Consider the following 26,490-nt stretch of genomic DNA (forward strand, 5'->3'; position numbering starts at 1 on the left):
TACATATACTACGGATCTGAAGCGTTACAAGCATTGTCAATCAAGCAAGCTTGGTGAGCTGATAGCCCAACGGGCTGGGACTGGAGCGCGGCGTGATTAGATAGCCACGAGTTTCCGTCGCCAGTGATTTATCTCTTCTCGCTTTGGTCTGCTCTATGCCTGGCTGGGGGTCTTCACGAGTAAGTTCTCTCTAAGATGATATCATGTCATTAGCTTGCCATAACATGATGCTCATGCAGGTTTACATGAAGTGGGGAGACGTGACACCTTATTGACTCATGGTCAATGGTAACCTCCGATCCCGCAATTGTCGGAACCCCCTCAACATCAACCAGTCTTCTAGTTTCACTTACATATTGAACATCACCCTTCCGCAGATCCATTGTGTACAGCAGACCACAATCCTCAGCTGACACACGGGTGCATACATCTGATTGTGCATAAAGGAGGAATCGTGCTGTAAGTGGCGTAAAACTCACGAAAATAGAAATGCCAAGAAATTCTGAACTGCGGGGCGCAGTGGTGAATCGGATTGCAGCTGACCGCGGAATACAGTGATTTCGACTATTTTTCCATGGCCCCTAATTGGCACAAAGGACATGATGGTTGTGTCCAATGAGGATTCGGGTAATGCTTACTACAAGGTCAATGCCAAGGTCAAAGGATCTAACGAGGTACTGTGCAATACGTTCAGAGTGATTGGTTGAGACCAGCCAATTCCAGACTTGACTGCTTTCCAAGGTACATTAACACCTTCTCACTGCGGTCGAGGACAGCTTCGTGTAGTAAATGACGCTATGTGCTGTATTGCTGTATTTCGTTTGATTACCCCTTTGTCTCATTGGTCGGATGTGGCTGCGGTCAACTTGAATAGATGGATATAAGGAGGCTGACCTGAGCAGAGAAATATGGGATAATCATCTTCTCCCCATCCAAATCAACTCAACCGGACTTTACTTTACTAAAATATTCAACCACTATCATAGAAAGATGCGATTCGCCGTTACCTCCATCCTCCTTTCACTTGCTCTCGGTGCCACCGCACACCCAGGTGAAGAACACCACCATGACGATCATGCTGCCCTCGCTAAACGAACCTTCCTCGAACACTCTGGACGAAGTTACTCCTCATGTTCCAACAGCGCCCGAAAGCGTGAACTCCACTCTCAAGTAGCCTCTCGGAGAGCTCAAGAGATCGATGCTCTCCGATCGGCTCTCAAAGCCAAGAAATCATCTATTGCCAAACGACAAATGTCAGGAGAAACTTCGCTCACCGACTATGGAGAAACTCTCGTAAACACCTCTCACGCTTCCAACCTCACTACCATCACTGCCAACATCACCTCGGCTGAGCTCTTCGGTAACGGTACTGTCGGTAGTGACGCCTGTCTCCTACAACCCGAAGTCACCATCGGTCCTTATTGGGTATCTGGTGAATACGTTCGAGAGAACATCACCGAGGATCAATCTGGTGTACCACTCTACCTCAGTACTCAAGTCGTCGACGTAGCCAATTGCGAACCTGTTCCTCAACTTTATTGGGAAATCTGGCACTGTAATGCTACAGGAGTATACTCTGGTGTAGTAGCAAGTGGAAATGGAGATACATCTGATGAAGCCAATCTCAACAAAACTTTCCTTCGAGGATTACAAGAAACCGATGATCTTGGTGTAGCCACTTTCCAAACCATCGTTCCTGGACATTACACTGGTCGAGCCACTCACATCCACGTCGTTGGACATGCCAACGCCACACTCTATTCAAACGGTACGATCGGTACCGGTGCCAACGGTTCAGGTAACTCGTCAGCCATTCACATCGGTCAATTATTCTTTGATCAAGATCTCCTCTCTGAAGTTGCTACTGTCGAACCATACGCCTCCAATACCCAAACGGTGACTGAGAATGATGAAGATTCGATCTTGGCCGAAGAAGCTATCGAAGGTGCCTCTGATCCTTTCGTCGAATACGTATTACTTGGTGATTCTATCGAAGATGGTGTTTACGCTTGGGTCACCGTCGGTGTTAACACCAACGAGACCGTCGCTACTTCCGCCGCTGCTTACCTGACCGCTGAAGGTGCTCTTGAGAACGAGTCTTCTTCTGTTGGAGGAGGCGGTGAAGGTGGACAGGGTGGTAACTCCACCTCCGGTGGTGAAGGCTCAGCTCCATCAGGTTCCGTCCCTTCAGGATCTCCTTCCTCGTAATTCTGAAAGCCTACGGTAAGCTCTTTCATATCCTCCTCGTGATATAGCGATTCATGGCTGATAGGATCGTATAGGGGTTCAAAAAGGTGCCAACGTTCCGTTGACTTAGAGATATAAGGACGACTCAACTGGTTGAGTGAACATTTACCGTAATAATAAGAAATATACCCCCTTTGAAAAACTTGAAAACAATTGGAAACGTTTTGAATCTTTTCTGTATAAATGAATTTACCCCTGCATATACTGTATATAAGGACTTTGATTTCTTGATGCATGATACATGACCATACTTCTCAATAGCAGAACCCCTGTGGTTTAGCAGACCTTCTGGACGATGTCGCCACCCATGATAAGATCGGAATGGGACTACTGGACTGTGGCGCTCGTACACTTGAACTTGACTGATCGGACCACCCTCCACTTTGACGCGTCCATCCATAAGTTAAGTTGGTTACTCACAAGGATATTAGAGCAGATTAGGATATGTTTGTACAACGTATGGCATATAAACGTGACATCCTCCTCACATTACATGGCCTGGTACAGAGCAGGACCATTGTTCGAAAATTCAGTCTAGCTCAGAATGGAATCACCATCATCTTCGACGCGTTTCACCCTCCTACCCACATCCTATCTAGCTTCCCAACCACCTTCTTCCGAAATTACTCTTCAATCTCTCATAGATACCTCTGATCGTATGGCCGAAGAGGCCAGAGAAGCCTTACCCTACTGTTTTGATGAATGTACATATGATAAAGGATATCTAAGACAGAGCGTATGGTCTTGTCTTGGTGAGCTGAGGTTTCCTCATCTATTCGAACTTGGATCGGACTGACTGGCGTGGAAATTGACATAGATTGCGGTGAAAAGGGAGTATGTTATGGATGTTCAATATCCTGCCATTCGGGTAAGGTCATTGTGAACATGTTCATCGTAGACTAATAGCTGATGGAGATAGATATTATGATGTAGAGCATCGACTAGTCGAACTCTGGACTCGTCGTTCATTCCGATGTGATTGTCCAACTTCCTCGACCCAACCTGAACCTGTTCCACCAGCCAAACGAAGGAGATGCGGTCTGTATCCACCTGATCAACAGCCCCAGGAACCTAATGAAAAGAATAAGTATACTCAGAATTTCAAGGGGAAGTTCTGTAGGTGTGGGAAAGAGTATGACGCTGAGACGGAAACGGAAGCTATGATCTGTTGTATCGCTTGTGAAGTGAGTCTATCTATTCCCCCTCAATTCCATCCTACTCGAAGATGATTGAACATGGCGAAGAGCCTGGTGAGAATATGTCGCTGATGAAATTTTGGGGTGATACGTAGGATTGGTTCCATGAATCATGTCTCAACCTCCGTCTCACCATCTCTTCTAATACACAGCCAACACAGGTCAAACCTGACGATACAGATCCAGCTGTACCTACAGCTACAACGAACCGTCCCTCAAGCAACCCACAAAATTCCGAAAATGTAGTAGATGAAGAAGATGATGAAGAGTCGACTGTACTGATCCGATCAGATAGTTACGACGGTCTGATCTGCGCAGATTGTGTGAAGGGTAACGAATATCTACGGAATCAAGCAGGAAAGGATGGGTGGATGATCATTGAGCCTACTTCGGACGGTAGTCAAAGTGGATGGACGGTGATTGGGCAAATATTAGATACAGGTAATGATGTGAATGGCAAGACCGGAGGTGGAGAAGAGGTGACTACGAGTAAAAGCGAACATGTGGAGGATGTCGAGGAGAAGGGGAAGCGGAAAGCTGAAGATTCCGATGAAGTGGGAGAAGAGTCTACGAAGAAGATTAGATTGGAAAATGGCCTAGCAACTCCCGTTACAGCGAGTAACAAATCGACATCGCAAGGTACCTCCTCAATATCCTCATCATCATCAGGTTGGCAATGGAAAGGTAAGGGAGATATATTTTTAGCTAACGGGGTACGAGATCAACTGAAAGATCAACTTGATGTGAGCTTTTTTGCTCTCGTCCAGCTGTCATGATGGGCACGAATGTGCAGCTGATTCACTCGTTTGCTCGTCGATAGGAAGAGACAATTGCTAGTTTACCGTTCCCATTGGTAGATGAAGAGATATATGAACCTCCAAAAGATGATGAACAAGGTTGGTCAACTGCTCTGTTGGCGATAGATGTGAGATGTGATCAGCTGATACATGATGATATCGAAATAGAAGAAACGATCGAACAGGTTACATCAAGAGTGATGACTTCCCTACCCAGGGTCCAAGCTATAGAAGCGTTACACGAATATCAAAGGTTGAAGTGGGTGATCAGATCATTTCACATCCCGATATTACTCTGCTAACCTCTGACGATTTTAGGGATCACCTCAATACGATGTTACAGCAACACGTCTCATCAGGTCAATCAGTTAGCAAAGCGGATATCGAGAATATGTTTGAACAGCTCAAAGGGAGAAGGGAGTAGTACCAAAAGAATGGAATATCCGTAAATCAATTCATCATTTGTATATAATCGATTAGTCAAAATCAATCGAATCGAATTAAATCGAATCAAATCAAATCAAGTGAAGTGGAAAGCAGGAAAAGTCAAAATCAAGTTGTAGATAATACTCAAATATGCCATCTATGCAGAATGTACTATACTATACTGCATTATCATAACTACCTTCGCTCAATTTGCAAGTCGACCAAATGACATAATGCAAACTTATATATATATATATATACTATATGCATCCAACCCAATCCAATCTATTTGTTTTATCATCTACAAAATAGCTTGAAATCTCTCAATAGCCAATCTAAGAGTTTCAATCTCAACTTCCAAATTCTGTAATTTCTCTGAATTGGAATTTCGAACTTCCTCTTTAATCGTAGTCTCATAATTGGGTTGTTCGATCAACTTAATCAACTTGTTCTTGTTTGATTCGACGATAGCGGATTTCTTTTGGAGCTTATCAACTTCTGCCGAAGCGTTTACTTTGCCCTATATAGATTACCAGGAACATCAACAGACTGTCGATTAGTTTATAGCCAATGCGCACTTACAGCAACGGGTATATGAACGTTGATGTCCGCAGTGACAAACTCAGTTCCACATCCTTTAGGTACTTCAGAATCATCGGTAATGAACTTGACTGTACCGCACCCCTTGGTTAGACCTATGATGATGGATTCTTGAGATTCGAGAAGTTGTCTTTGTTGAGTGGTCTTGACTTGGACGATAACTAGCGTTGAAAAAGTAACAAATCACAAAATTCAGCTTCTGGGTTTGAGTTTTCTCCGAAGAGGATAAAGATGTTTGACCAGGCAGGAAAGACTCACCAGTAATTTTATCCTCGATGGTCTTACCGTTCGTAGGCAAGTTGTACAACCCAACGATAGATCGCGCAGCCTTGATACATTCTACAACTACGTCAAATTCCGCTGCGGCTTCAGGGAACTCTTGTTGAGAGATCTACCAAATGCACATCAGCACATACGGCTGTCAAAGCAGCAGAGTGGTTCACTCATAACTCACATATTCAGGGAAAGGAGCCAACATGATTGTCTCACACTTATCGCCCTCTCTCCTTGGTAATCTCTGCCACAGATCTTCAGTAACGTAAGGCATGAAAGGATGCAACAGTTTCAAACCACCTTCGAGACATGTGTATAAGGTATTTTGAGCGGAAAGTTTTGAGGCAGCATCGGTATTAGCTTCGAATAGAGGTTTAGTCGCTTCCTAACGACGGCGAAGGGACGAACAATTCAGCTTTCAGTTTCTCGCGAATTCTATAGCTGACTTACGATGAAGACGTCACACAGGTCATTTAAGAAATACTGGTAAGCCGCATTGGTAGCATCTGAGAATTCTCTAGCTTCCAATGCTTTAGATACAGCTGCAGACGCGAGGTTGAGTTTGTGGAACAACCATTTCTCGACCAAACCTTCTTGACCCGTTGGCTAAACACAAATGTCATTATCAGCTTGGTCATGATGACTTTCCATGAGGCGATAGCGAACTTACCAATGGCGAAGCATTGGGAACGAATGTACTCTGTTGTCTTACACCATTCAAATCTACCAAATCCATTCTGAACAAACAGAACTTGGTAGCGTTCCAAAGTTTGTTACAGAACTTTCTGTATCCTTCAACTCGTCCAATATCCATATTGATATCTCGACCTAAATTCACAAATCACAATTATCAGCTATCATTTTCTTGCTATCATCGATGAGAGAATCCCGACTGACCACCTGAAGTATAGTTACAAAGTGTGAATCTCAAAGCATCCGTACCACATTGAGGGATACCTTTGGGGAACAACTTCTTTTGACCATCTTCAGCCTTAACGATCTCTTTTTCAGGCAAGTTACCCATTCGTAGATCGTTGTGGAGTTTTTGCAAGTTTTGACCAGTGATAACATCAAGAGGATCAATGACATTTCCGAGTGATTTGGACATCTTTCGTCCATAGGCGTCTCGGATCATTGGATGGCAGTAGACTTCCTTGAAAGGCATTTTACCAGTAAGGGCATTTCCGAAGAAGACCATTCTGGCGACCCAGAAGAAGATGATATCCCATCCAGTTTCGAGAATACTATTAGGGTAGAAGTTCTCTACATCGGCCGTCTGTTGCACATTCATCAGCTAACGACATATAGAGAATTTCATGTTGAGCTGACCTTGTCTGGCCAACCCATAGTGGAGAATGGCCAGAGAGCCGATGAGAACCAAGTATCGAGAACATCTTCATCTTGCTCAAGAGTGTATTTGCGCCCGTTCGCTTGCTCTTTGGCTCTAGCATCGGCTTCCTCAAAGCTTCGAGCAACGATCCAATTCTTATCATCACCGGTCTACACATATAGCAGTTCAGTGAACATATCTCTCTTTGCATATTGAATGATTCACTTACATCAGGAGCTTCACCATGGTATTTGATGAGGTAAGCAGGACATCGGTGACCCCACCAAAGCTGTCGGGAGATACACCAGTCTTGCATATTCTCCATCCATCGGACCCAATCACTAGCAGAAGTTTTAGGTTTGATCTCGAGTTCACCGGCACGTGTTCGCTGATACGAAAGTCAGTCCCGACCCATCCAAGTCTGTCACTACGACTTACTTTGAGAGCGTCCTCGGCCATAGGCTGACAGCTGACCCACCATTGAGGTTTAAGGATTTGCTCGACGACATCACCGGATCGACTATAGCACAGTTGTTATCGGAGTACCCCATTTTGATGACTGAACGGAACTCACGAGCAAATAGGGATTTGCATTTCATTGTCCTTTTGCTCGACATAAAGGCCCTTCTCCTTCAAAGCCTTGATGATCTCGTTCCTGATGTGGAATCGTTTCATGCCCTACCAACATTGCTAAGTTGCTGATCGCAAACGGAGAATCGCAATGACTCACTTGGTAAGGAGCGGCATTCTCGTTATATGTACCATCGTCATTCATTAGACTGATAAATTCAAGGTTATTACGCTGACCACATTCGAAATCGTTAGGATCATGAGCAGGAGTGATCTTGACAGCACCAGTACCGAACTCCATGTCTACAGTGATGGCATCGGTGATGATGGGTATACGTCGATTGTTGAAGGGATGGACAGCGAATTTGCCGTGGAGATGCTGTGATGATGATGATCAGTGACGATGGGTCACAGCAGAAACCGATAGGCTCACCTTGTATCGAGGATCATCAGGGTGAACAGCAATGGCAGTATCACCAAGCATGGTTTCAGGTCGAGTGGTAGCGACAATGATCCTTTCGTCTACATAGCTATATAAGCTTAAAATCCGGTGTCATAGCCAATGAAAAGGGCTTACCAGAATTCTCGATCGGGTAAGCGAAAGAAGTGATTACACCAAACTCGAATTTCTCCTTGGCATCGTAACCTTTGACGTTCAGCAGTGTTCTACCGGTCAGAGCCATTTGATCGACCTAACACCACATCAAATCAGCCATTTCCTCAACGGCGTCTGAGAGAAGACTGAATGATGTATAGCTTACTTCGAGATTCGATAAACTAGTGTTCAGGTAGCAGCACCAATTGACCAATCGGTTGGCACGGTAAATTAACCCTTTCTCGTGCAAGATGCAGAAGGTTTCTCGGACGGCTTTACTCAGAGACTACATCCCACTCAGAGCATTAATACTTGCGAATCTGTTCCAAAGGATTCTCTGCTCGCGCCTATGCTCACCTCGTCCATCGTGAATGCTACTCTATCCCAATCGAACGAACCACCAAGTCTCTCCATCTGATTCGTTATCTTGGTTTGATATCTACATATTCTCATTAGCCCACATCACAGTAAATCACGAAGTCAGAAAAGGAGCGTATCCACTCACTGATCTTTCCAATCCCATACTTTCTCCAAGAATTTCTCTCTCCCATAATGATGCCTCGAATGTCCCTCGGTCTTCATCAACCTTTGTTCTACAACTGCCTGAGTAGCGATACCGGCGTGATCGTATCCGGGAAGGTAAAGTACAGTGTATCCCTGCATTCGTTTCCTGTAAAATTGTTTTGATATCAGCATCTTCGTCTCCTCTAAGGTTGACAGATGACATACCATCTTATCATAGCATCCTGAATTGAGACTGTCAAAGCATGACCGATATGCAGATTACCAGTGACGTTTGGAGGAGGGAAGGTGATACAGAATGTACCCTTTTCGACAGGTTTACCATCAGGTCCATAACGAGGTTTGAAGAATCCTTTGGCATTCCACCAATCGTAATGAGCAGCTTCAACTTGAATTGGATCATACCCTGCTGGAAGATTGCCAGACACGTCTACAGCAACAAACGGTCGTCAGTTCACATGATCGTGCTAGATGGGTGGCAGGTTAGATGATGACTAACCTTTCTTCTCTCCTTTCGGTGTAGTGTTGACCCATTCCTCTGCAGGAGCTTCAACTTTCTTCTCCTTCTTCTCTGATTTGTCCTTCTTTGCGCCTTGAGCTACAGCAGGTCCTTTAGCAGCTTTCAAGGCAAGCTTCTCAAGTCGTTTAGCTTCTTTCTTGGCTACAAGTAATTCACTGTACGTCAGCTCTATTGAAGGACGATAAGGGCGAGACAGCTGCTTACCTGCGTTCTTCGACTGCTCTTTTCCACCTTCGGCTGGACTTCCAGGAGCGACGGCAGCGGCGGCTCCTTCAGCCGGGTTGGCCTGTTCTGCAGGTAAGAGGTCAGGTGGAGGAGCTACTTTCTGCTCTTCTGATGACATGTTTATACTATTGTTACGTTGCGATTGAGACTGTGGTGAATAGGTTGAGATCGTTTTTACGCTTGGACTATTGATTTTTCTTGAATGACTGATAGGTTGATATTCAAGATTACTGGTGTTTCGGAAAGAGCGAGTCGAGTATTTAAGTAAGAGATGCCTCAGCATATACTTTGATACTCGAGTCGACTCGTCTGGTAGATCTATGAGAGACGAGTGAGAGCGATAAAGGAAGTGAGGATGGATAGATATATCTTGACTCATAAACTGTGAATCATTCAAAAAAAGTCGGATATCAAAGGAAAGAGAGGGATGAAAGGCGCTTAAGTGGGCAACATGGATAGATAAACTCACTTACCGGTTGGGAGGTGGGATGTGACGCGGTCCAAGCGTAAGATGTCACTCACTCACTTGCAACCTCTCATTGTTGTTATTGTGGTTTTGATTGTTATCGTCAGCTTATCCACATCTACAGCAACTGTATACATCATCAAAATGATATCGGTGAGCTACCTGCTGTTGATCCTGCTCACCCTAGCTGACTGTATTCCTTGCCCCAGGCGTTCTTCATATTCAACCAGAAAGGGGAAGTATTGATATCCAGGTTATTTCGTCAAGATGTGAAGTGAGCATAGCTGTATTGTCACAGATAATCCCATGAGGTTGTACTGACTTGCACGACTGGGTATAGGCGATCAATATCAGATGTATTCCGAATCCAGGTCATCTCCAACCCCGATGTCCGTTCACCAATCATCACACTAGGTTCAACGTCCTTCTTCCATGTGAGGATAAATAATGTCTACGTAGTAGGAGTAACCAAGTGAGTTGGTCAAATTCCGACTCAATTATGAAGCAATGGCAGCTGACAATAATCTCCTCTTAGATGTAATGCCTCTGCTGCGCTGGTGTTCGAGTTCCTCTATCGATTCATAACCATCTCAAGGAGTTATTTCAGTAAATTAGATGAAGAGAGTGTGAAAAACAACTTCGTACTTATCTATGAACTACTAGATGGTGAGCACCTGATCTCCACCTGATCTCAGGTAATGACCCACATTCCGCCATCGGATCATATGGGCTGATCGTGCGATGGATGTCATATAGAAATCATCGACTTTGGTTTCCCGCAGAACTCAGAGATAGACACGTTGAAGATGTACATAACGACAGAGAGTATAAAATCGGAGATGGCAGTGGTATGTAACATCCCAGCTCACTTGACGTTGATACCCTCCAGCTGATATAATGAACCTCTGTAGAGGGAAGACTCGTCCAAGATAACGATTCAAGCTACCGGAGCTACCTCATGGCGCAGATCAGATGTCAAGTACAGGAAGAACGAGGCGTTTGTAGATGTTATCGAGACTGTCAATCTGCTGATGAGTAAGGAAGGTACGTCTGAGGCACGCTCTGGACTAGATCTGTGGAATGAAAAGTGTTACAATAGCTCAACTGACGTTTCTTGCGTCATCACAGGAGCCGTCTTGCGGGCAGATGTAGATGGACAGATCCTCATGAGAGCTTATCTCAGTGGTACGCCAGAGTGTAAATTTGGTTTGAACGATAAACTGGTATTGCAGAAACGGTATGTCTCTTCTTAGTCTACGATGTCTTACGATGCAAGTGGACCTTGAGCTGATACCGCTAAATGTGTCTTAGTGGGAACGAAGCGGCTAAATCTGACGACACCGTAGAATTAGACGATTGTCAATTCCATCAATGTGTCAGATTGGGCAAATTCGATTCGGACAGGAGTATAAGTTTCATACCTCCCGATGGAGAGTTCGAACTTATGAGGTGGGTGCAAACCCTTTCGATCGATAAATATACCACAGCTTCCTAAAAGTTCGAGTTCTTGAAATATGAGAAGCTGTGCTGATACATTTTGTCTGACAGGTACCGATCAACGTCCAACATCAACTTACCATTCAGACTCCAGACTCACGTAACGGAACCTTCTAAATCACGAGTGGAATACACGATTCATCTACGAGCGAATTTTGATCCTAAATTAAATGCCAATAACGTCTTACTACGTATACCTACACCGTTAAATACCACCGGAGTACAAACCAAAGTGGGTGTGGGTAAAGCGAAGTATGTCCCGGGTGAAAATGTTATTGTATGGAAGTGAGTGACTTGTATAGTACTGCTACTCAGATTATCAAAGGTATCTTGCTGATGGCTGAATTGTACATTGTGTAGAATACCACGTCTACAGGGAGCTCAAGAATGCACGTTAAACGCCGAAGCTGATTTGGCAGCTACGACGCATCGACAAGCTTGGTCTAGACCGCCTATTCAAGTTGATTTCTCAGGTAGATAGCTCTTCCAATGATATTCGGTCTATGCGACTGATCATCTCCTTCTGTTCTTGCACAGTCGTCATGTTCACTGCTTCAGGTTTACTCGTTCGATTCCTTAAAGTGTTCGAGAAGAGTGGCTATCAAAGTGTGAAATGGGTTAGGTATCTATCCAGAGCGAATGGCTCATATCAGATTAGAGTGAGTCTCGAGTATCTCGAACCGAGGAAGACGGACTGACAATGTCGAGTTGCTGTAGTTCTAGCCGCTTCATATCCCTCAGTCATCCTATACTCCGCACGAACGCCATTCATAGACGTCGCCTCACGAAGCACACGAGTAGAATCCAGAAATGAGAGTCACCTGATTAGTCTAGATAATATGGGACAATGATATCTACATTTCCTTGACAAGTCTGATTTCAAAATAACCCTTTCTAAAATTGTATTTCCTTTTATTGTTTGTTTTGATACATTATGAACGAGTACAGCCCTAGTATACAATATTATGCAGTTTCTCTTGGGTTATCTGCATGAGGTGATTATTCTGCTAATCGCTCCTCTAATCGTTAGCATCATGTTGTGCGCAGAGTGGCAGGGATAATGACAATTATTTCCATTCTATTGTTTTTGTGCATATGCTATACAACGGACTTTGGTCATGTACCCAATGATTCCTCTCTATCCATCACTTTCTGATCTAGCTTGATCAAAATGACTGTACGTTGAGGATGATCGGGGTATTGATCCCCTACCCAATGAGCTGTAACTCTAGCAGGCTATGTTCAACGTCAGCATCATGTATCGATTTCAATTCGGCTTCTACGGCTTTGGTGGGGTAGGGCACTTACCACTTCCAATCCATCCAACACGCCTTCCACCAGACCCGCAGTGAACGATTCACAAGATAGGTCCGACATGTCCTTTGGCACTGATATGAATTGACTCAGAGGCGATTCGTTCAATATCAACATAACTGGTAAAGATATATAAAATCAGCACACCATATACACTGTTCTATACAAAAGCCTTGCAACCCCTGTGTGGATGTAAAAGGTAGAAGAATTAGGTGAGTGGAAACTTACACTCATCCTCAGCTTCTGAACTCCTTTCCAGGCCATCTGCAGGTTTACCAAATACGTACTTGTATATCTGAGTATGTACGAATTGTAAGATTGGTATCAATCGATGTTCCCTCTTTGGATCCTGCAAGTATCATCGAGTTGAATGAGCTTCAAAGCTTTTCGATAGTCTGTTGACATGTATCTTGTGGGATAACACTCACTTTCAAATTCGATGTCTGGGTACTACGAAGTAAGACCAACGATAATATTCTTTGTCCTACATCATATCCCAATGTCGACAATCTATTATGCACCGTCAATATCAACGTCATTATTAGTATCCAGAAGTAGGCAGATTGCGTACTTACCTCTTCTCTAGATCAGCAATACTATCACTCCTACTCTGACTATACGAAATAACCTCTGCGAACAGAAATGCCCAAGTCGATAAGGCAATTTCCGCATTTTTCGTCTTGTTGATTGACCTATCTAGTATATTTACATTACCCTGCTGCTGGGTGGTCGAGCCTCCGAATAGCTGCTGTTGGATGGGTACTATGCTCGAACGAGCTGATTCTCTCCTATTGGGATTAGGATTATTGTTGATCGTGCTACTCGAGGGGTTCTGGCTGGTAGAGTATAAGGAAGTGGAGGAAAATCGGGATGATCCTGCTGGAGGGGTGGTGGAGTATCCTATAGCTTGGGACATTATTGGATAAGTGTTCTGTACTGGTTGTGATGTATGCTGTGGGCAGATACTGCTCTGAAGTATGATGTGGTAGATGGTGGTTTAGAAGTACGTTGAGTATGATGTGGTAGGTAGATAGTCCGCCCGATTGTAATCCTGTCAACGTAATAGCTGGTTCATCCACCGGTCCTAACAGATGTCAAGGTTTACGCGTCTACCCTGAGATGATGCGGTATTGGGTAACAAGAGAATTGATTGTTCTTGGTCATCCAAGTGTTCTAGAAGCAATAGACCTGATCTGCGAGTGACGAAGATGTGAGGATGCGGTGCTATGAATGATGCAAGTTGATGGTGCATAGATGAATATGAATATGGGGTGACTGCGTCTGGACATCGATGCGATGATCTGTGCGCACGATTACGAAGTCCGACACCGTTTTGTAGCTGCAAGCAATCGCTGATTAGGAGTGGGTTGTAATGAACTCTAATGGTGATTAGGCTGTAGCCTGTGAGCCTAGATTGTTTTGTCGTTTTACCCTGAGTCAGTCAGCGAGTAGTGTTACCCGGCCATGACCCAGTGACTGGCTGACTCTTTGGAGTTGTCAATCTCACACACCACTTGACACCACCACTCCCTATCATTCATATCATATCAAACCACTTCACACCGCATCCATCCATACATCGTAGTCAGCTCACATACACCACCCCTTCTCTTCATGATACGACCACCGTAAGCTACTTGTCAACACTCCTCGATATTGTACCAACCCATCTATCTCGCCCGCGCGACGACACCCGACGCTCGGACGTCAAACAGCTCCAATTAACATTACACTACACTACATCCACCACCATCACCGCCGATTCTCTAGTCATCGGACACAATGGGCCAAGGACAATCATCCTCCAAGAAGTTAGGACGTACATCGTCAAAGCAACTATCAGCATCTGATCTGGCGGATTCGTTAGCCACCACAACCATATCCGATGGTGAGACAACCTCGTCACCTTCCATGGATATTGGTAATACCAACAACTCCTCCGTGGGGCAGTTCAGTACACCATCTAGAATAAGTGCAAGGCGGGGTACAGGGTCGAGTGCAAGTGGTAAAGAGAAGAATGGATCAATATCAAGTTTAGCATCTTCAAATAACACTAATAACAGACCAGGATTGAATACTCAAAATTCATTTGATGGATCTACCCCTTCCAACACTACAACCACATCACCATCCAATATTCCCACCACACAAAATATCTTAGCAGCACCCAAAACTCGATCATCATTGTTGGGCCATTCACCTCCTCCACCATCTGCATTATCCGTATCGCCCGGTCAACCTAGCTCTCCACCACTCAGCTCGCCGACCGGTCCGGGCCACATGCAGAGAGATTCCGCATCGTCCTTATCACCCGGTGCGGCACTATCAGCGACAATCAGTAGATCGAGTATAGGAGCGTCCAGCTCACAGGGAGGTGTACAGGTACTGGACGTTGATAATATGATTCATCGTCTGTTGGAGGCTGGGTACAGTGGAAAGGTGACTAAATCACCTCCGTTGAAGAACGCCGAGATTGCTAGTGTATGTGCAGCAGCGAGAGAAGTGTTCTTATCGCAACCGACTTTGATCGAACTCAGTCCGCCAGTCAAGATCGTCGGTGATGTACATGGTCAGGTAAGTGAGCCATACGCCCTCTCACCCTTTGCTAAGTGTTTTGATTCATCTAGTACGCCGATTTGATTCGGATGTTCGAAATGTGTGGATTCCCACCTTCGGCCAATTACCTCTTCCTAGGTGATTACGTGGACAGAGGGAAACAATCGCTCGAAACGATCCTCTTATTGCTATGTTATAAGATCAAGTACCCGGAAAACTTCTTCCTGCTTCGTGGGAATCACGAGTGTGCGAATGTGACCAGGGGTGAGCTCGCATAGTACAGATATCAGTGGATCACGATCACGTTCAGCTGACTTGCAATGGTAGTATACGGATTCTACGATGAATGTAAAAGAAGGACTAATATCAAGACATGGAAGACTTTCATTGACGTATTCAACGCACTACCCATCGCTTCGATAGTAGCAAGTAAGATCTTCTGTGTCCACGGAGGTCTAAGTCCCAGTTTGAAGAGTATGGATGATATTAGGAGGATACAGAGACCGACGGGTGAGTCATGGAACCAACGTACAAACGAATGAACGAATCGAATTTCATACTGATATCATCAATAGATGTGCCTGATTATGGACTTTTGAATGATCTGGTTTGGTCCGATCCATCTGATACGGCACTGGATTGGGAGGATAACGAAAGAGGTGTATCGTTCTGTTATGGAAAGAGTGTCATCAATGCTTTCTTGGCGACTCATGTGAGTGCAGCAGAATAATCGCTGTAGGAGACTAGCTGATATGTCGATAGGACATGGACCTGATCTGCCGAGCACATATGGTAGTGGAAGATGGGTATGAGTTCTATAATGACAGGACGTTAGTCACGGTATTTTCTGCACCAAAGTGAGCTCTTCTTCCTTTTGACAAGTGATTGGTCACTATGTATTGACTTGGTTGATAGTTACTGCGGTGAATTCGACAATTTCGGAGCGGTCATGTCAGTCTCGGAAGATCTATTATGTTCGTTCGAATTGCTCAAGCCACTGGACGGGGCAGCTCTCAAGAAGGAGATGACAAAGTCCAAGCGGAAAAGGTGAGTCGTTTGTTGCATGTATTGATACCCAACATGATTCTGATGATATCTGCTATGTAGTCTGCAAAATCATCAAAGTCCACCTAACAATCCGATGGCTCAGAGCTACTAAATCGATTGATCTACCATTCAGAATCCTTTGTTCCGCTCCACACGCCCGTACCAATACTTATACCTTCCGCAATGCCTCTCATACCATCTACGATATATCTTTCGGCAAACTATCTCTCGGCAAACTCATATAATACTGCCAATCACTCATATACAATTAACGCCCCTACACGTATCATTCATGATTCACATAACAAACGAGTGGACGTTTTGCCTTTCTCGATCAGCACGGCTACATCGCCATCGATAATGGTTAGTATCTCATGACACGACTAAACCCGGGACCGATCATGGAGGAATATTGAGCCTACCCTTGGCTGGGCTCATGATTCACTTTCGCGCGATGGACCAGGCCTGGCCATGCGAAATCAAGGACGATCCTCAAGGGCGTACATAGTGAAGCCGAATATATTTCACCTCTTGCACCTTCGCAATCCCGCGATACATATTCACATCTCAGTCCCACGTCGTCTTCAGGCAACTCAAAACAAAGGAAACCCATCATCATTACAGTCTGGATATCAGATTACTCCAAAATGTAAAATATACATCCAATTTTTTACCTTAGGTCTTGTTTACTTTCTCCTTGCTCCGATTTTCTTTTTGGTTGTTGGTCGTTGGATTTCTCTCTTTAAATTTATGCGGTCTGTTTCCAGTCCTCAGATCCCAGTTTTCCCAAAGGATTATATAGTGAAAAAGTAGTATATCATACGTTCAATATATGAAAATGTGTTATCTCATGAATGAATGCAGGATTAACTTACTCGTATACTATGGTTATTGGTCCGACGCGTCGGATGTAAATGAGATGAATGTTTGTCACGCGTCTTTCGACATGAGTCGTTCGAATCGTTTGATGATCTAACATACGAGTATCCAATCTTCGTCTTGGTTTTCGTCTCTGATCACTGTGATTCATCGAGGATTTGACATCGAAATCGACTGCACCTCGATCATCAATTGATACTCGATCCAAACATGTCCTCATCAACCACATTCATCCTCTCCTCTTCGTCCTCTACTCCACTTGCCTCGTCTCCCTCCCTGGCTCTACTCCCATTCTCACTAGGTGGCAACTCATCGCCTCATGCAACTAACAGCGCTCCTCTCTCAAATTACTTCAAACCTCGTCCTATACCTTCCTCCTCTCGTGGCTCGACATCTACAAGTACGATAGCTTCCTTTCGAGGTAGGACGGTCGTGGGTCAATATATAGATATACCCAAGGGATGGAAGGGTGTGATCTTGGGAACGGGAAAGAGACCTGATAAAGGTGGATTGTTAGATGTTGCAAGCTCAAGTGCAAGTCACAGTGACAGCAGCAATGTGGCTAAAGCAAAGGAAGAGGATGTGGATATGGTCACGGAGGAAGAAGGAATGGATTCGGATCTTAGTTTGAGACGTACGACAAGACAGAATCCCCAACGTAGGAGAGGTCCAAGTGCGGGTACGGGTCAGGTAGCTCTTTCGAAACCTAAGATCAGAGGTAATAATAATACTGCAAGGCAGAATAAGAAAAGGTATAGATTAGATTCTGATGATGAGGAAGATGATGATGAAAATGGCCAAGAGAGTACTATCAAAGAAGAGAGGTTGATTAGAACACCAAATAAACGATCTAAATTATCTTACACTACACCTCAGAAAGGTCAACCCCGGGGGGAAGTGGTCGTACCGGATATAGTGATTCAAGAAGCTACACCTTTGAAATACCCTTTACCTACTCCGAAGAAACGTCTGAATGGAAGACGATCATCACCTAGTCCGGATCCTCACGGTAAGAGGGGTTTACCGCAGGTGACGGAAAGTATGGAATGGGTTGAAGAGCAGATCATACCAAAGATTGAAGAGGTCAAGGAGGATGAAGATGAGCAAGACTCGCGATCTCAATCTCAATCGCAATCGATAATTTCGAATGAATTGAAAGAAGATATAAGTACTACGACTTCTGTGGAATCCAATGAGGATCTGAAAATCGACGAAAAAGAACAAGAAGAAGAAGAGAATCTAATTCCTTCACCTTCCACTGAAGATGATCCACCAACTTTCAATACTGAGATCAAAACTGAAACTGAAAAACCAGCTCAAAAAACAATCGATAACTCCAATATCGACAACTCATCAACCGAGAAAATCGATCATGATGGAGGTCACCAAGAAGGAGAGTATGATGGACCGATGAGGATCCTCAGACCTATATCGACATTTGATGGGTTCATGTTGTACACTCCTGATGATCCCCTGATCGGATTCAGGTCAGACGAATTGGATGAGAGTCAAAATCAAACTCCAACTCAAAATGGAGATGAGCAAATCACAAGCACTGACAATGAGAATGGGACGAACGGGACGAACAACCCAGATGTGAAGATACTTGATACAGGTGGAAAAGAGAAAGACTCTGATGGGACTATCCAGGTGAGGAAATCGTGGTGGAGATCTGGAGGAGGTGGCGAAGGAGGTGATGAGTTTATAAGAGGTTTGGGTGAATGGTTGGGTCTGGTTGAGATTGTAAGTTGACACGACAATCTTCGTATTTGACCAAGGTTCAATGACTGATATATATGGATGGGATAGTTGAATCAACCTGTTTATCTTGATGGACTAGAGGAAGAGGAAGATGAGGACGAAGATTGAGATTGTGATGAGATTCTAATGATGGCAATCAAATATTATTGGATTGGCATGGAGTGGATTGGATTGGATAGTTCTGTACTCTTCCACGTCTTCAGATGACTTATTCGTACATTCCTTGCGGTACTCGAACGTTTGCGTGCATTCGGAGCTTACTTTATGCAACACATAGTAAACTTACATTCGCATGACATATCAATGTAATTGTGCATAGGTAGATATTCATCATATGACTGATTGATAGATCACACAGTGATAGATCCAAAATATTATTCTATCTTGAAAATTCAAGTAACGTAACAACAAACCAAAGCAGTACAACAAAATTCGAGGTAGATATAACTTATATGATACGATGATGATCGTTTTTTAAAGTATTATAATTGTGTGCACATGAGTCTTCCCTATTTCCCTTCCAGCTAATAATGAATGTCCATATCAACTAAATTCTTCTATATCCTATACACAGTACTCAATTTTACTGATTATTGATTTCCCTCTTGGAAATAACCTTCAAACATCGACTCATGCCTTAACATACTTTCCTTCACCACACCATGAACATGTAAGAACAATTTAGGGTATCGTGAGGTGAAATAATGTAAGAATCCATTGGGTAATGAACCCATATGACGTTTGACGGAAGGTTCAAGATCTTGATAATGGTGTTTCTGTGAGATTCGAAAGGTATCATTAACACATACTTCCCGCCTTTCTCTCTTCTTTCATCGAGGTACAACCCAAAAAGTAAAAAATCTACTCACCTTATTTCTTAAAGCTCTTAACAGATCCCTAACACTAGCACCTTTATATTTCCTATATTTCCCCAAAGTGCTCGTAAATGTCTTATCCAATTTCGAATACCAATCTTTCCCCACCACTTCACTGGCGTTGGTCTCTAATAGTACCAAGGTAGCTTCAGGTGGATCATTCTCCATAATTTCGAATCTGTCCGACGCATCACATAGGAAGCTCAATCGTTTGCCTGGCGTCCAGAAAAATGGATGAATGAGACATTCCGAAGTATCCGGTCTACAAAGCGACTCCGTCATTCAGCATTTTGGGTTTATACCCGAAGGGAAGTTAATGACCCACCTTGAACCAGGTTCCATACTTAACAATCTACTTATCAACTCTTTCGCTTCTTCACCTTCTTCTCCCAATACATCCAAATCACCTATATTCACCATATCCCCTTTTACAATGTTACTCTCCCGATTGTATGTCTCCCCATAGGGATGTTGTCCAGACATCAACACCCAGAAGTACAAACATCCAAGGGCGAACAGATCAACGGCTTTTGTCAATCTGTTATTCTTATCTTTATCCTTATCTCTAGGTTCTTCCATTTCATCTAACATTGAATGTGTAGATGATGACGATGAAGAGAACGTAGAGTTTGGATCGAATGTTACTCCCTCGTTGAGTTTCACTTGTCCCCTAATACATTCTGGTGCTCTCCATCCAAGGGATCCAGCAAGATTATTAGCTGTGGGAGCGAAAGACGATTGGCCTTGATCTAGTCGACGGGCCAAGCCGAAATCGGAAACTAACATCCTCAAAGCTCCATCTTTACCCCTAGAGACTAGGACGTTCCTGCAATCACAACCGACAATGTCAGCTCTGCCTATGGCCAGCTTTTAATGACAAGACTCTCACTGGGGTTTTATATCCCTATGTATGATTTTCATCCCATGTAAATGTTTTAGTCCCGCCGTTATTTGCGTCAGGGCCTTCTTCCTATCTAACGAAGAAGCCAAATCGAGATGCTTATCTGGAGTCTCAATCAGATCCGCTAGAGAAGCTTGACATAGATCCAATGCTATATACAGGAAATTGTCTCGTTTCTCTTGACAATAGTCTAAATAGACAAGTCAGCTTGATCGTCGATATCGAGAAAGATAATGCTCACATCGTATCACATTTGGATGATCATCACTCGCTTGTAACAATTTGACTTCCTGACTTGCCAATCTAGTAAAATCGCTTAACAATCGTTTAACAGCTACAGGCCTTCCTCCCCATGTACCCTTCAACACGACCGTACCGTGCGATCCAAAACCTATGATCAAAAAAAGAAAGATTGTTACTTGAATCACGCTCGAACGCGATTGACCAGATAACTCACCTATTATAGTATCAGATATCGATAATCTCTCTTTATCCTCCTGATCTAATAAATCCGTAGAAGACATTTCCCTAGGTAAGTCAGGTAAGGGCTTCTCATCATCCTTTTTAGGTGATACACCCGACCCTGAACCTTCTTTATCTTCTTCATCATCCTCACCACCTTCTTCGAGTATAGCGGCAGATGAATCTCTTCTTTTCTTCTTCCCTCTTACTCTCCTCCTTGTTGATTTTTTCTTGGGTGTAGCTACCTCCTCACTCTCAACTGGAGGAGCTAGAGTCGGCGGTGTAGCTATATCCCCAGGGAGAGATTTTTCTTCTACTTTCGCCGATCCTGTTCTAGCCTCAGATGTCGACTCTTCCGAAGAAGGTGTGATGAGTAAGGGAGTTTTCTCGTCGGCAGGTGAAGAGCTCTGTTTGACTCTAGGCGATCTCGCGAATTGAGTCAAAGCGATACCGCAGATGATAAGTAACGTTCCTATTGTACTCAATATCCACCAAAACCATCCTCGACGGGGTATCTCTCTTTCTCGGATATTCGACATGGGCAATGTAGACTGTTGGGCTAGTACTAACGCTTTATCCTCTGTAGGAGGATCGATGAGGTACGGCAAGAGTTGGTCTTTCTCTGGTAAATCCTCTGTGAGAAGGAATGAGCCATTGGTGAGACTACCAGGACGAGGTGGAGGAGCAAAGTTGATGAGTGGGTAGGCGGATGATGAAAGTGCGTATAATAATGGCTTGCGCTTGTCATCGGATAAGGGCTCAGAAACGTTCTCCGAGGAGGGAGGTAAAGCGAGTTGGAGAGGAATTGAACCGATATATGTCGATTGAGGTTTCTTGGCGATATCGATGAAATGCTGATATGGTCTAGAAGTCGGTGGGAACAATGTGGGCAAATGAGGTGGTGGTTGAGGCACGAGTATAGGGTTGGCCGATGGTGAATCGAGTGGTAGTAAGACGTCATACACGGCGATTCTGGAGGTAGTACAAGCATCAGCACATTCAGTGAGCTATAGATATACGCTGTCACTCACCCGATACTATTCAATCTTGTGACCCATTTCACACCGTTCCCATTCTCCACTCCGACCGCATCACCATCATAAGCCAATTCTACTCGTGTCCTCTTCTCACCTCCTTCATCACCCCAACCTTGCTCTGCCAAACCGTTTTTCACCCAATAATCCGCCAAAGGTCTATCATAACTATTTGGAGTATACGTCGAGTAGGTGATTTCCTGAGCTCCTGCATTCCTCTTCGCTTCCGCAGCAGTTTGATAGATCGTCGAAGTTGAGGTTGAAGGTGAAAGCCCGCCATAAGAAGAAGCAATTGGAGGTGAATGAATAGTCAACTTGTAATCCGTTCTTCCGACGAATAACAAATCCCTATTTGATCTGCTTTTACCTTCCAAGTCATCCAACAGCTCTTCATTCTCACATATACAATGTGACTGATTCGTGCCGAAGGAATTGAAGCAGTCTAGTTGCTGACCCGTACGCAAGTCCAATGTCAGAAGCGAAGTATGCTTTGAACCTGTAAAGATCCGACTGGGCGAATGGGGAAAAGTGAATGGTGATAGCTCGATACTGAGCGATAAGCAACCATCAATATCACATCAACTCATCTTTCCAACGTAGTAGATGAGATACACAAAACTCACAGTTGCTCCACTGAAAGGGGTAGTTTCCTAATTTTCGGAGTCTGACCTTCCTTTGTCTCTGCTGAACTAGTCATACCTTCGCCATTCTCATCTTCGAAGACATACAAGCTCCCACTGAGAGGTTCGACAATATACTCCTCATCATTCCCTTTACCTCTTATCCCACCTCCTACCAGGGGTTCTACACCGTCTTTGATGGACCACTTGATCTTCCCTGTATTCCTCTCTACAGCATGCAGACCCCCATCAATCGTCGATATGATTACGAACGGCAAAACATCATGATCCAGTTCTGGCTGGGGTGGTGTATACTTTTTGTTGTTGGAGGTGGTGGTGGTGTATTGCGGTAGGGCGACCAATGCCGCTGGTTCAGGTGCGGCGTGTGTGTTGATGGGAGATAGTAGTATGAGCGGTAATAGTAATGCCAACAGGTGTGAGGTCACCAAAGCAGTAGATATCATTTTTCAATCATCCAAATCCATTGACCGGTGAGAAATTAACGTGTACCGAAAGATGTTGAGTGCAAGAGCTGTGGAGTGACCATTTGATCCATCCACTCCTTGCGAAAGTGATGGAATGTGGTGTGTGGTTCCTCGGGTACTTCTTGTTGTCGTCCAGAATGGCCTTTTGCTGTTTAATTGGAGGGGATGATATGGAAGTAGCCGTGAATGCGATTTGGCGTGTTTCTTTTGAGCTCCTACAAAGGTGACTGAGTTGAATAGCAGTGGTGATGATGATGATTTGTGGGTATGAGAGAAAGAAAGTTAAAGATGGGATTGAAATATGTTGAAAAGGAACAAAAGCCAAAAGCGCAGGGTATATAGGGTTACATAGCATCACCACACCATACACCATACACCATCGGCACTCCAGGCTTTTGCTGAGACTGACAAGGAGGTGCAGCGGCGTACTCCGCCTCCCATACAGAATATAGAGTTCAAGGGAACAGATAATAGTCATATTTCCCTGTTCCGTCAAACGTAATTTCTTAATTCACCCATTTTACATTTATTCGGTTCAACCTGCATACTTGCAGCAAACACGCGTTAGTACATGCACATGAAATCAAGGAATCCACCAATCCATCAAATAACAAATCACTACTGCCATTATAGATCACCCTTCTCACACCCTCCTCTATTACCATCACCATCACCAGCCTGACAAAGAGCTGACACATCAGTCAACCGAAATGTCAGGTAAAAAAGCAAGTCCATTATTACCTTCGCACAACGCCGGGGAATCACCGAGGGGATCACCAGTCTCCAGCCCAGGTGTGTACTCACCTCATGGTTCAGAACCTATGAGACGTACGGGATCAGGTGGATCGAGGAGCGATAAAGGCCGAGAAGATTACTTTGGTGGTGCTAGTGGGAATGGTAATGATGTGGAGAAACATCACGGTTTGGTGGGTTTATCTCGACCAATCCTCCTACAAGTACTACTCTTACATTGGCGATGAGGTGGTCAAGCTGATGATATGGTTATGGTTGATTTGAATAAAGTATGAGAATGTCAAACAGCAAGTAGAGATTACACCGAACTTACCTGAACAAAAGACCAGTAAGAAGACCATGAGTCCCGCATTCATCAGTGAGCCGAGTTGAGCTTCGTCCGACTGCCAATGAACAAGCAACTTATCCCTCTCAACTCGTTGTAGTACCGATATGGATCGCTTTGTCTTCCGCTGTCATCCTTTATAACAGTAGGCCCACCTCTCACTTACCGATCTAATCGCTTCCATAATACTGATGGATCTCCTGTGATTTATTAGAATACCTCTACAGTAATCTCAATTATCCATATGTGAGTATCGATCAATCATACTCGTGCATAATAACAGTTTTTCTGACTTACCTTTGTATTGGGATCAACCAGCCTATCTTTATGTGAGCATGTCATTCCTATGTCTTTCAAGCAGCTTCAAGACTCAAGGAAGACATCAATCGTCTTCAAATAATACCTCTACTGACATTTAATGCAATTAGCACATCATATCACCTTGGATGCGCTGTGAGTGATCTCCTTGTACATCGTAGGATTCAAGCTCATGAGCCAGTACGATAGGCATTGGGTACCCGTATACTCCGAGCGACTACCAATTTGATGGATGGATTAGATAAAATAGAAATGACCGTAAGTTGTGGTAAACACACAACCATATAATTCAGAGAAGCTGATTCATTCCTTGTATCAAATAGCGAGAATTATACCTCAAATCAATCTTACCTATAGGAGTGCTTTTCTCGGGATCGTTAATATTGAGTAATACGGCTTATCTCACGTGAGTCATTAGCTGCTTTTCGAAGTTGCGAGTGGTGGCTGATCTTTGGATACCAGGCTGAGTGTATCGTTCATCCAGATGCTCAAGGTATGTTTTGTCCGACTGTAAAAACACATCGGGTCAGAGAGGGATGTACGGGAATAGGAGATGTTTGAGCCTATCGAGGACACAATGAGCTGATTCGTCTCTATCTAAAGGCATTCACACCTGTAGCCATCTTACTCATCTCAGCGATTTTCAAGTTGCAAGTCCTCACTTCTCGTTTGGTCATGATCGTGCTGCTCATCTCGACAGGATGCGCTTTAGGTCAGTTATCTAAGGATTGATCCGAATTCAGGCAATTGTAGCTGACTGAAATTTCTATACTCCAGCCGCATATGGAGAATTGCATTTTGAGATGTTTGGGTTCTTGTGTCAGGTCAGCGCTGTAGCTGTGAGTGCAACTATTTCTATGCTTCGAATAGTCGTGGAAGATGTGTGCTGATATGCTGTTCACATAGTTCGAATCATCGTGAGTCGGATAGAATAGGAGGCACAACATTCCACTAACTCAATAACCCTATTTCAGCCGACTGGTTATGATTCAGATACTCTTGCAGGGCTTGAAGATGGATCCATTATGTTCATTACATTATTACGCTCCTGTATGTCAACCCGTCCGACCAAGAGACAAGGGCTAAATTGAATCTCTTGACCGTACTAGGTATGCGCGATGATCAACGCCTGCTTTCTCCCCTTCACAGAGGGATTGGCGCCTTTCCAAGAATATATGCGAATAGGTCCATTGATCATGATATCCAATGCGGCCGTGGCGTTCGGATTGAATGTCGCTGCGGTGTTCTTGATCGGTGCGGCTGGAGGGTTGGTCTTGACTTTGGCGGGGGTATTCAAGGTATGTCATACCCTTTCCTTGTATTACATGATCAATATTTGGGAGACTGATGTGGTTATACGTGATTAGGATATCCTATTGATTAGCAGTAGTGTGATTTTCTTTGGAAGTCCAATTACGTCCATTCAAATATTCGGTGAGTATCTGGTTACCGTGTTGTATCGAAGATGACGGGCTGATATGGTCTGTTGGTATGACCTAGGCTATTCACTCGCTTTGGGGGGTATGGTCGCCTACAAAACAGCTAGCAAGTAATTTATCCGAGTGGAAACCTGTGGAGAAGGAAGGACAGTAAAGATAACAATTTCAAAACACCCAACCACGAGATATCTTACATGACCACTATATGACTAGAAATATAAAGGTGAGAACCTCTGGGCACTGAGGATATCGATACATTCGAGAGGGGTAGAATGGAACTAGCAAATATAAATGAAAAGAAGAACCAAAGAACAATTGTAACATAGACATATATAGAGATTGCATACTCACGTCTAAATAAGTACTCGTATTTATGATCGATCTTTTGAAAATATCTGCATTTTATCTTGTCTCATATCTTATTATTATACAGTAGTATTATGCGATGTATAAACAT

At 44.0% G+C, this 26,490-nt stretch overlaps 9 protein-coding genes across 9 annotated transcripts; 6 read left to right on the forward strand and 3 right to left on the reverse strand.

The window, feature by feature from the left end:
* Nucleotides 1-990: 990 nt before the first annotated feature.
* Nucleotides 991-2,208, forward strand: L199_008413 (uncharacterized protein; the record flags this gene model as incomplete). The annotated part of the gene is made up of 1 exon (XM_064894094.1): nucleotides 991-2,208. The coding sequence occupies one exon, from the start codon at nucleotides 991-993 to the stop codon at nucleotides 2,206-2,208; it is 1,218 nt and encodes a 405-aa protein (XP_064750166.1).
* Nucleotides 2,209-2,791: 583 nt separating this feature from the next.
* On the forward strand, nucleotides 2,792-4,664 carry L199_008414 (uncharacterized protein; the record flags this gene model as incomplete). The annotated part of the gene is made up of 7 exons (XM_064894095.1): nucleotides 2,792-2,999; nucleotides 3,065-3,115; nucleotides 3,181-3,431; nucleotides 3,539-4,186; nucleotides 4,264-4,339; nucleotides 4,409-4,499; nucleotides 4,559-4,664. 7 exons carry the CDS (start codon nucleotides 2,792-2,794, stop codon nucleotides 4,662-4,664), a joined length of 1,431 nt encoding a protein of 476 aa, XP_064750167.1.
* A 303-nt stretch (nucleotides 4,665-4,967) lies between these two features.
* Nucleotides 4,968-9,419, reverse strand: L199_008415 (valine-tRNA ligase; the record flags this gene model as incomplete). The annotated part of the gene is made up of 20 exons (XM_064894096.1): nucleotides 4,968-5,186; nucleotides 5,249-5,427; nucleotides 5,525-5,657; nucleotides 5,721-5,924; nucleotides 5,990-6,145; nucleotides 6,210-6,367; nucleotides 6,437-6,815; nucleotides 6,869-7,039; nucleotides 7,099-7,257; nucleotides 7,308-7,389; nucleotides 7,444-7,547; nucleotides 7,600-7,818; nucleotides 7,873-7,961; nucleotides 8,017-8,131; nucleotides 8,201-8,320; nucleotides 8,392-8,473; nucleotides 8,540-8,704; nucleotides 8,764-8,986; nucleotides 9,056-9,217; nucleotides 9,281-9,419. The coding sequence occupies 20 exons, from the start codon at nucleotides 9,417-9,419 to the stop codon at nucleotides 4,968-4,970; spliced, it is 3,258 nt and encodes a 1,085-aa protein (XP_064750168.1).
* A 492-nt stretch (nucleotides 9,420-9,911) lies between these two features.
* L199_008416 (uncharacterized protein) lies at nucleotides 9,912-11,962 on the forward strand (the record flags this gene model as incomplete). The annotated part of the gene is made up of 11 exons (XM_064894097.1): nucleotides 9,912-9,920; nucleotides 9,977-10,041; nucleotides 10,108-10,239; nucleotides 10,303-10,433; nucleotides 10,524-10,615; nucleotides 10,679-10,811; nucleotides 10,896-11,004; nucleotides 11,079-11,216; nucleotides 11,316-11,549; nucleotides 11,625-11,737; nucleotides 11,802-11,962. 11 exons carry the CDS (start codon nucleotides 9,912-9,914, stop codon nucleotides 11,960-11,962), a joined length of 1,317 nt encoding a protein of 438 aa, XP_064750169.1.
* A 418-nt stretch (nucleotides 11,963-12,380) lies between these two features.
* On the reverse strand, nucleotides 12,381-13,494 carry L199_008417 (uncharacterized protein; the record flags this gene model as incomplete). The annotated part of the gene is made up of 5 exons (XM_064894098.1): nucleotides 12,381-12,500; nucleotides 12,573-12,697; nucleotides 12,807-12,927; nucleotides 13,007-13,088; nucleotides 13,154-13,494. 5 exons carry the CDS (start codon nucleotides 13,492-13,494, stop codon nucleotides 12,381-12,383), a joined length of 789 nt encoding a protein of 262 aa, XP_064750170.1.
* Nucleotides 13,495-14,360: 866 nt separating this feature from the next.
* On the forward strand, nucleotides 14,361-16,293 carry L199_008418 (uncharacterized protein; the record flags this gene model as incomplete). The annotated part of the gene is made up of 7 exons (XM_064894099.1): nucleotides 14,361-15,152; nucleotides 15,206-15,398; nucleotides 15,462-15,644; nucleotides 15,710-15,846; nucleotides 15,897-15,991; nucleotides 16,050-16,181; nucleotides 16,242-16,293. 7 exons carry the CDS (start codon nucleotides 14,361-14,363, stop codon nucleotides 16,291-16,293), a joined length of 1,584 nt encoding a protein of 527 aa, XP_064750171.1.
* Nucleotides 16,294-17,270: 977 nt separating this feature from the next.
* L199_008419 (uncharacterized protein) lies at nucleotides 17,271-18,929 on the forward strand (the record flags this gene model as incomplete). The annotated part of the gene is made up of 2 exons (XM_064894100.1): nucleotides 17,271-18,803; nucleotides 18,870-18,929. The coding sequence occupies 2 exons, from the start codon at nucleotides 17,271-17,273 to the stop codon at nucleotides 18,927-18,929; spliced, it is 1,593 nt and encodes a 530-aa protein (XP_064750172.1).
* Nucleotides 18,930-19,411: 482 nt separating this feature from the next.
* On the reverse strand, nucleotides 19,412-23,177 carry L199_008420 (uncharacterized protein; the record flags this gene model as incomplete). Its single annotated transcript, XM_064894101.1, has 8 exons — nucleotides 19,412-19,597; nucleotides 19,691-19,958; nucleotides 20,022-20,522; nucleotides 20,586-20,787; nucleotides 20,839-20,988; nucleotides 21,055-22,031; nucleotides 22,091-22,642; nucleotides 22,717-23,177. 8 exons carry the CDS (start codon nucleotides 23,175-23,177, stop codon nucleotides 19,412-19,414), a joined length of 3,297 nt encoding a protein of 1,098 aa, XP_064750173.1.
* A 731-nt stretch (nucleotides 23,178-23,908) lies between these two features.
* Nucleotides 23,909-26,147, forward strand: L199_008421 (uncharacterized protein; the record flags this gene model as incomplete). The annotated part of the gene is made up of 16 exons (XM_064894102.1): nucleotides 23,909-24,124; nucleotides 24,222-24,309; nucleotides 24,377-24,421; nucleotides 24,491-24,522; nucleotides 24,595-24,605; nucleotides 24,705-24,729; nucleotides 24,784-24,852; nucleotides 24,918-25,000; nucleotides 25,057-25,087; nucleotides 25,198-25,306; nucleotides 25,372-25,433; nucleotides 25,501-25,511; nucleotides 25,569-25,644; nucleotides 25,704-25,892; nucleotides 25,962-26,028; nucleotides 26,095-26,147. The coding sequence occupies 16 exons, from the start codon at nucleotides 23,909-23,911 to the stop codon at nucleotides 26,145-26,147; spliced, it is 1,167 nt and encodes a 388-aa protein (XP_064750174.1).
* Nucleotides 26,148-26,490: the final 343 nt, after the last annotated feature.

This window comes from Kwoniella botswanensis, chromosome 3 (assembly GCF_036426115.1).
Source record: "Kwoniella botswanensis chromosome 3, complete sequence".
NCBI classification, from domain to species: domain Eukaryota; kingdom Fungi; phylum Basidiomycota; class Tremellomycetes; order Tremellales; family Cryptococcaceae; genus Kwoniella; species Kwoniella botswanensis.